The sequence below is a fragment of the Octopus sinensis genome, linkage group LG6 (genome assembly GCF_006345805.1).
Source record: "Octopus sinensis linkage group LG6, ASM634580v1, whole genome shotgun sequence".
Classification (NCBI taxonomy): Eukaryota; Metazoa; Mollusca; class Cephalopoda; order Octopoda; family Octopodidae; genus Octopus; species Octopus sinensis.
In genome coordinates, this window is record NC_043002.1 from 22,624,663 (window position 1) to 22,633,900 (window position 9,238).

At 40.3% G+C, this 9,238-nt stretch overlaps 1 protein-coding gene across 1 annotated transcript in view; it reads right to left on the minus strand.

Annotated features, from left to right (window-relative positions):
* Window positions 1-1,927: 1,927 nt before the first annotated feature.
* Window positions 1,928-9,238, minus strand: part of LOC115213116 (tRNA (guanine(37)-N1)-methyltransferase) — a 39,959-nt gene continuing 32,648 nt past the window's right edge. The window contains exon 5 of the mRNA XM_029782044.2: window positions 1,928-2,165. Within this exon, the coding sequence (XP_029637904.1) occupies window positions 2,065-2,165 (101 nt within the window). The 3' untranslated portion in view covers window positions 1,928-2,064. The remainder of the gene's footprint in view (window positions 2,166-9,238) is intronic.

Genomic DNA, 9,238 nt, shown 5'->3' on the forward strand with positions numbered 1-9,238 from the left:
GTTGCTCGATTAAAGGCGGTGCTCCGACATGGCCGCAGTCAAATGACTGAAACAAGTAAAAGAGTAAAGAGTACTATCGTCCTATTTTTCACAACTCTTAATGAGAGTTCAAAAAAATGCAGTCTTGGAACGAAGACTTCATATTTACTCTTATTTATCGGCATCTCAGCATCCTTTTTTAATGTCACCTGATTACATTATTCATACCTTTATAACTTCACACCTCTTTATACAGGTGTTTACGAATGTGAAGTTTCCGTGCATTTATACCTGTGAATATATACGCATTAATATAGTTGGCGCGTCACAGAACTAGTCCGAGAATTTTTGATGCCACCTCGTATAAGTTTGTATGTATATAGTGGTTACAAATTTTGGCACAAGGCCAACAATTCCGGCGGGGAGAGAAAGTCGACTGTATTGACCCTGGTGTTGAACTGGTATTTATTTCATCGACCCTCAAAGGACGAAAAGTAAATTCGAGCTCAGCGGAATTTGAACTCAGAAAGTAAAGACGGACGAAATGCTGCTCAGGGTATATATTCGCAGATACAGGTAAAGGGTAACCCCCCCCCACCTGTCATAAATGACCGTGGGATTGCTCCTAAAAAGTTACCCTTCGAGGCTCAAGTCCGGGAAAGGTTGTTTGTGGAAAACTAGCAGTTGCCCATGCATACCAGCCTCTTCTCTCCACACCACTGATGTTTTCAAACGGAAAGGGAAAAGTCGATACAGCTTGACACTAGTGACATCACAACTCATTTCTACAGGTGAGTAAACTGCAGCAACATGAAATAAAGTGCTTTGCTCAAGAACGAAACTCACAGCTCAGCCCGGGAATCGAACTCGCCCAACTCTCTAACCACTGAGCTATGCACCTTCAGGTAAAACACCAATTTACCAGATATTGATGGCCTGTCATCTCTTATATACTCAGCATTACTTTACACTAATGTACAGATCTCTATTTCATTTAATTATTTGATTAAATTTCTCATTTGTTTAATTTAGTGTCTGTTGACCAGTATGACCACTCCTGGTTCAGAAAAATCAGTTATCTTGGAGGACTTTGGAACCAGGGGTTCCAGAAAATCGGTTCTTCCTGTACATACCATTTCATGACCATATTTCTAACTATAATGGTTGTCTTTCAGTCAGGATTACAATTATTAAGCAGCAAATATGGAAAAAAAATTCTTTGGCACCAGGAGTTCCAGAAAATCGGTTCTTCTTGTACATACCATTCCATGACCTTATTTCTAACCATAATGCCTGTTTTTCAGTCATGATTACAATTATTAAGCAGCGGAGTGATTGGCGTTAGAAACCTTGCCAGATAAGATTGGAGCCCGGTGCAGACTACTGGCTTGCCAGTCCTCAATCAAACTGTCCAACCCATGCCTAGATGGAAAACGGATATGAAATGATGATGATAATGATTGATGAGGAAAAAAGTCTTTCGGTTCCATATAATAGCTATCTTATCTTTCATCTTTTACTTGCTTCAGTCATTAGACTACAGCCATGGGGGCCACATAAAAACGCACTAGTACTAGTACCATGCAAAAAAGCACTGGTTATGGGGCCACATAAAAAAAAAGCACTGGTGCTTGTGTCACATTAAAAGCACCCACTACACTCCTATAGAGTGGTTGACATTAAGAAGGGCACGCACCTGTAGAAACTATGGTAAAACGGACAATGGGACCTGCTGTGGCCCCTGTCCTCACCAGCTGCTGTCAAACTGTCCAACCCATGCCAGCATGGAAAATGGACATTAAATGATGATGTTGAGTTACATGTTACATCAGATAAAGTAGGTTTAAATATCCAGAAAAGATAGGAATGGTTCAAGTAGGAATGCATTTGATCAACAGCCTGCCAGATCATAACTGACCTTGGGTTAAATAGCAACAACAAACACATGTAAAACAAAATAAATAAAATTTATTTTCTCTTTTACTGCTAAGTAGTATATTGTTAAGGCCATAATGAAGCCCAAGTTGACCCTGAACTGTGCTGATGAAAGGAAAACAACTGCCAATGCTGTGGAATAAAAGATCATCATTTTGGTTGTGAGCAGTGAAATGGATGTTGTTGTAGTAGTTGTTGAGATCCAACCTCTAGAGTCTCCAAACGTCGCTTTTTAGTCTCGGGTTGAGAATCTGAAATATATAATATTTACAATTAAGTGTGTGTGTATGTGTGCATGTGTATGAGAGAGAGAGTGTGTGTGTGTGTGTGTGTGCATGTGATACATACCACAGGACAATTTGACAGGGAAAATAACATCACGATTTGTAGCTCAGTGATTTTTGGAGAAGCACAAATGTAAACACAAACATCTTTAACACATTTACTCATTTATATATATATATATAGTAGCTGTTGGGCTTGGCATTGCTCATGTTTTCCATGTTAAGCCCACCTCTGACATTGTATTGCATAAGCATTTCCTTAGAGACCATTCTATCGTTTTTGCTGAAGTTTTACAAGCGGAAAAATGCAAAAGCTGCAGGGAAAATAACATCATTATAGGAATTTCCATTCAAATGCCTGATTGAGCTCACAAAAATTGATGCCAACTGTCAAGTTTTTGAAAAATTCCACCTTTATTTGAACTTCTACCTATGTGCCAAAAATCATTAAAATTGGTTGGATGGTGTGGGAGGAGTTTATAGCTTTTGGCCATGACTGTGGGTGTGTGTGTGTATATATATATATATGTATGTATACTGTAAAAACCCATGAAATTTTTTCACAAAAATAAAAACAAACTTTAGTGGGTGTGTAAATTACATGAGTAGATTGTTTCCGGAATTATTTTAGAAATTTCTTTTGGTGAAAAAAAATGTACAAAATGTAAACATTCGTACTGGAAGTTGACTCATTTAATTGACTTAAATATAATGAAGTTGACTTTTATTTATGCTGGATGGTATAATACTTACATTTTCTGTATAAATTTACTAAAACCATTAAATGGTTAACTACTTTTTGAAATCTGAAGTACATGCTAATAATCATGGTCTGGGCCATATTTTACATATTTTACTCGGTTGAGTAAAGTGTCATACAAGCTGATGTTTATTGGTAATTAAACATAATTTGCAACATCAGTGTATATTTATCAGCTTTGTTTTTGTTGATAATTCTTACCAACAACTTTTCCTGTGATCATGGATTGAGAAGACATACAGTAGTATGCTAAAGATCAGACATAATCTCTTGTGGGCAAGAAATATAAAATAAAGCTTATTATAAACAAGATTATCAACCATCTTTCTAACAACCTTAGACACCTTTTTGAATTCCATATAACAAACACTCATGGACATGCTTATAAAATCAAAAAACAACACAGTACCCATGGCTTTCGGAAACATTTTTTGCATGCTCAGAATTGCTGAAACATGGAATAAACTACCTGCATCAGTTGATAGCTGTTGAGACACTACATTCTTCAAAACTTCCATGCTTCCTGAAATCCACCAACAGTATACCTGATGGCTTTTTTTTCCATCTTTTTAGGCGTAGTGCACCTGAACATTGTATACAACAATTTCCTTCATTATATCATATATACATGCTCACAATTTGTAAATTTCCGATTATGCAGAGACACAGTCTCATACAGGTACATGCATGCATGCACACACAAACACACAGTTTCATACAGTTACTTGCACACAAACACAATCAGCATCATACTTTCCATTTATTCATTTTTATCATTGGAATGCTAATGTTGAGAGAGGAGGAGGGTAAACTGATTGGCTAAAGCAGACTGACATTGTCAGTCTCATCAGGGAGGGTATACCAAGCGAGGGAAACTGACAGACATGTGTTAGTTCCGCAAAACCATTTTATTTATATAGACAACACAAACGCTTTGTAATTTTATTTAGTAAAATCTAATCATAAGTAAGTGAAATTATGCTAAATACAACTAAATTGAAAATCTTTTCCCCCTACCCTGAAAACTTTCTAGGTATGAATTTTACATGAGTAGAAGCTTTTCTTAACAATTTTCATCCTGAAAATCCCCTGCGTAGATTACACAAGTGCACAATTTACATGGGTATTTATGGTGTATATATATATATATATATATATAATAATATAATAATAATAATCATCATCATCATCATCCTCATTTAACGTCCGCTTTCCATGCTAGCATGGGTTGGACGGTTCAACTGGAGTCTGGGGAGCCCGAAGGCTGCACCAGGCCAGTCAGATCTGGCAGTGTTTCTACAGCTGGATGCCCTTCCTAATGCCAACCACTCCGAGAGTGTAGTGGGTGATTTTATGTGCCACCGACACAGGTGCCAGACGAGGCTGGCGAACGGCCACGCTCGGATGGTGTTTTTTATGTGCCACCGACACAGGTGCCAGACGAGGCTGGCAGACGGCCACGCTCGGATGGTGTTTTTATGTGCCACCGACACAAGTGCCAGATGAGGCTGGCGAACGGCCACGATCGGATGGTGTTTGTTACGTGCCCACAGCACGGAGGCCAGTCGATGCGGTACTGGCTACGGCCACGTTCGGATGGTTTTCTTGTGTGCCACCGGCACTGGTACCACAAAGATACAAATGTTCATCTATTTTGATTTGATTTGATTTTCACTTGCCTCAACAGGTCTTCACAAGTCTCACACACTTGCCTCAACAGGTCTTCACAAGTGTCACATACTTGCCTCAACAGGTCTTCACAAGTGTCATAAGAAGGAAGGTATGCACAGGTGGACTGACTACGTCCCAGGTAGGGGCCACGGGTTATGGCCTGACTAGTCTTGCCGGGTCTTTGGATGGTGTTTTTATGTGCCACCAACACAGGTGCCAGATGAGGCTGGCGAACGGCCACGATCGGATGGTGTTTGTTACGTGCCCACAGCACGGAGGCCAGTCGATGTGGTACTGGCTACCGCCACGTTCGGATGGTTTTCTTGTGTGCCACCGGCATTGGTACCACAAAGATACAAATTCCATTGATGTTCATCTATTTTGATTTGTTTTGATTTGATTTGATTATGATTATGATTATGATTATTATCATTATTATTATTATCACTTGCCTCAACAGGTCTTCACAAGTGTCATAAGAAGGAAGGTATGCACAGGTGGACTGACTACGTCCCAGGAAGGGGCCACGGGCTATGGCCTGACTAGTCTTGCCGGGTCTTCGGACAGGTGCCAGATGAGGCTGGCGAACGGCCACGATCGGATGGCGTTTGTTATGTGCCCACAGCACGGAGGCCAGTCGATGCGGTATTGGCTACAGCCACGTTCGGATGGTTTTCTTGTGTGCCACCGGCACTGGTACCACAGAGATACAGATTCCATTGATGTTCATCTATTTTGATTTGTTTTGATTTTTTGATTTGTTGATTTTCACTTGCCTCAACAGGTCTTCACAAGTGTCACAAGAAGGAAGGTATGCACAGGTGGACTGACTACGTCCCAGGTAGGGGCCACCACGATCGGATGGTGTTTGTTATGTGCCCACATCACAGAGGCCAGTCGATGCGGTACTGGCTACGGCCACGTTTGGATGGTTTTCTTGTGTGCCACCGGTACTGGTACCACAAAGATACAAATTCCATTGATGTTCATCTATTTTGATTTGGTTTGATTTTCACTTGCCTCAACAGGTCTTCACAAGTGTCACACACTTGCCTCTGCCTCAACAGGTCTTCACAAAGTGTCACACACTTGCCTCTGCCTCAACAAGTCTTCACAAGTGTCACACACTTGCCTCAACAGGTCTTCACAAGTGTCATAAGAAGGAAGGTATGCACAGGTGGACTGACTACGTCGCCGGGTCTTCGGATGGTGTTTTTATGTGCCACCGACACAGGTGCCAGATGAGGCTGGCGAACGGCCACGATCGGATGGTGTTTGTTGTGCCCACAGCACGGAGGCCAGTCGATGCGGTACTGGCTACGGCCACGTTCAGCTGGTTTTCTTGTGTGCCACCGGTACTGGTACCACAAAGATACAAATTCCATTGTTGTTCATCTATTTTGATTTGGTTTGATTTTCACTTGCCTCAACAGGTCTTCACAAGTGTCACACACTTGCCTCAACAGGTCTTCACAAGTGTCACATACTTGCCTCTATATATATATATATATATATATATATATATGTATGTGTGTGTGTGTATATATATATATACACATGTATGCATATAATCATGTTCCATGCTTGCATGGGTTGGACAAAAATGTTTTTCAGTGCCTACTGGAATCATAATCCAGACACACCATAAATTGTGCAGACATGCTAAACACTAAGGCAATTGTCATTTTATTCATTCTTTCACTCATTCATCCATCCATACATACATGTTTTGTGCGTGTGTGTGTGTAATTGCACACACAATTACGGAGAAAGAGAGTGAGAAATGGTAAAGTGTAATGCATAAATGAAAATCAGAAGAATTCCTTTTTTTCTTTGTTGCAGATTGCAGAAGAGATGGAAAAAGAAAGAAAAATGTTTCAGTTACAAGCATGTGAAGTAAGTATCTTTAATGACAGGACGGGCATCTGACTGTAAAGCAATGCTTTAGTAATATTTATTCGTCTGACCTTTACTACCACTGCAAAATAGACAATATAATGAACAAAATATCAGAATGAAAATTGTATTTTTACCATTCAGCTGGTCATTATATTTCTTGACCATCCAACACTGACATCAACAGATCAGCTGTCCTCTATTATAATGACCATCACTACTGGCATTTCACGTTTACCAGGTCATTATGTAACTGACCACTAATAACTGATATCTACTTATTGCTAATGTATATGTAATAAACCCTTAAAGAGAGAGCCCCAGGATGACCACAGTCCAATGACTGAAACAAGAAAAGGATAAAAGATAGATAGTCCCCTAAAACATTTAGTCATGGGACCCCTAGGCTAATCCCTGCTTTGATAGTGAAAGTGGGCTTAACTCTAGCATTTAATCCAGCCATTTCTGGTCCAGATATTCTCCTGGTTTTATGTTAAACAAGGTCATTCTAAAAATAAACAACCACATCATAGAAATTGTGAAGCTATGAGAAAATGCATGATTAATTCAAAACAATGTGAATAAATAAGGTTTCATTTGACAAAGAAATCTGAATGTTCAAGAGTTAAAGTTGTATTTGTGTGGCCATATCAGATACCATATCAGATATCCATATCAGATACCATAAGCATCTACATAAATCTTTGGCATTGCTGGCTTTCCGTACTATGTGATTTTGGCATTGCTGGCTTTCCGTACTATGTGATTTTGGCATTGCTGGCTTTCCGTACTATGTGATTTTGGCATTGCTGGCTTTCCGTACTATGTGATTTTGGCATTGCTGGCTTTCCATACTTTGCAATTTTGGCCCCGACGGCTTTCCATACTTTGCGATTTTGGCCCCGACGGCTTTCCATACTTTGCAATTTTGGCCCCGACGGCTTTCCATACTTTGCAATTTTGGCCCCGACGGCTTTCCATACTTTGCAATTTTGGCCCCGACGGCTTTCCATACTTTGCGATTTTGGCCCCGACGGCTTTCCATACTTTGCGATTTTGGCCCCGACAGCTTTCCATACTTTGCGATTTTGGCACTGACGGCTTTCCATACTTTGCGATTTTGGCACCAATGGCTTTCCATACTTCTGTTAGTCTCATATTTGCAAACTTAAATATACATTAACTATATGAAGATATGATCTACTGGTGGTCAGTAATGTAGTGACTTTTTTAAAAAAAAAAAGACTTATTTTAGCAGATGAACGTAATAATAATTATAATAATTAGGGAATATCAATTCTAATGCCATAGGAATGAGACATTCAAATTAAAAATATTCAATTGAATTACTCTCAATAATTAATTCATATATATCAAAATATTGTTAGAGATAGAAACACCTACAACTTCATCAACTCCAAACGATATTAACTCAACCAAGCCATAACATGTTAAATAATATAGATCAGCTGTCCTCTATTATAATGACCATCACTACTGGCATTTCACGTTTACCAGGTCATTATGTAACTGACCACTAATAACTGATATCTACTTATTGCTAATGTATATGTAATAAACCCTTAAAGAGAGAGCCCCAGGATGACCACAGTCCAATGACTGAAACAAGAAAAGGATAAAAAGATAGATAGTCCCCTAAAACATTTAGTCATGGGACCCCTAGGCTAATCCCTGCTTTGATAGTGAAAGTGGGCTTAACTCTAGCATTTAATCCAGCCATTTCTGGTCCAGATATTCTCCTGGTTTTATGTTAAACAAGGTCATTCTAAAAATAAACAACCACATCATAGAAATTGTGAAGCTATGAGAAAATGCATGATTAATTCAAAACAATGTGAATAAATAAGGTTTCATTTGACAAAGAAATCTGAATGTTCAAGAGTTAAAGTTGTATTTGTGTGGCCATATCAGATACCATATCAGATATCCATATCAGATACCATAAGCATCTACATAAATCTTTGGCATTGCTGGCTTTCCGTACTATGTGATTTTGGCATTGCTGGCTTTCCGTACTATGTGATTTTGGCATTGCTGGCTTTCCGTACTATGTGATTTTGGCATTGCTGGCTTTCCGTACTTTGCGATTTTGGCCCCGACGGCTTTCCGTACTTTGCGATTTTGGCCCCGATGGCTTTCCGTACTTTGCGATTTTGGCCCCGACGGCTTTCCGTACTTTGCGATTTTGGCCCCGACGGCTTTCCGTACTTTGCGATTTTGGCCCCGATGGCTTTCCGTACTTTGCGATTTTGGCCCCGACGGCTTTCCGTACTTTGCGATTTTGGCCCCGACGGCTTTCCGTACTTTGCGATTTTGGCCCCGACGGCTTTCCGTACTTTGCGATTTTGGCCCCGACGGCTTTCCGTACTTTGCGATTTTGGCCCCGACGGCTTTCCGTACTTTGCGATTTTGGCCCCGACGGCTTTCCGTACTTTGCGATTTTGGCCCCGACGGCTTTCCGTACTTTGCAATTTTGGCCCCGACGGCTTTCCATACTTTGCAATTTTGGCCCCGACGGCTTTCCATACTTTGCAATTTTGGCCCCGACGGCTTTCCATACTTTGCGATTTTGGCCCCGACGGCTTTCATACTTTGCGATTTTGGCCCCGACGGCTTTCCATACTTTGCGATTTTGGCCCCGACGGCTTTCCATACTTTGCAATTTTGGCCCCAACGGCTTTCCATACTTTGC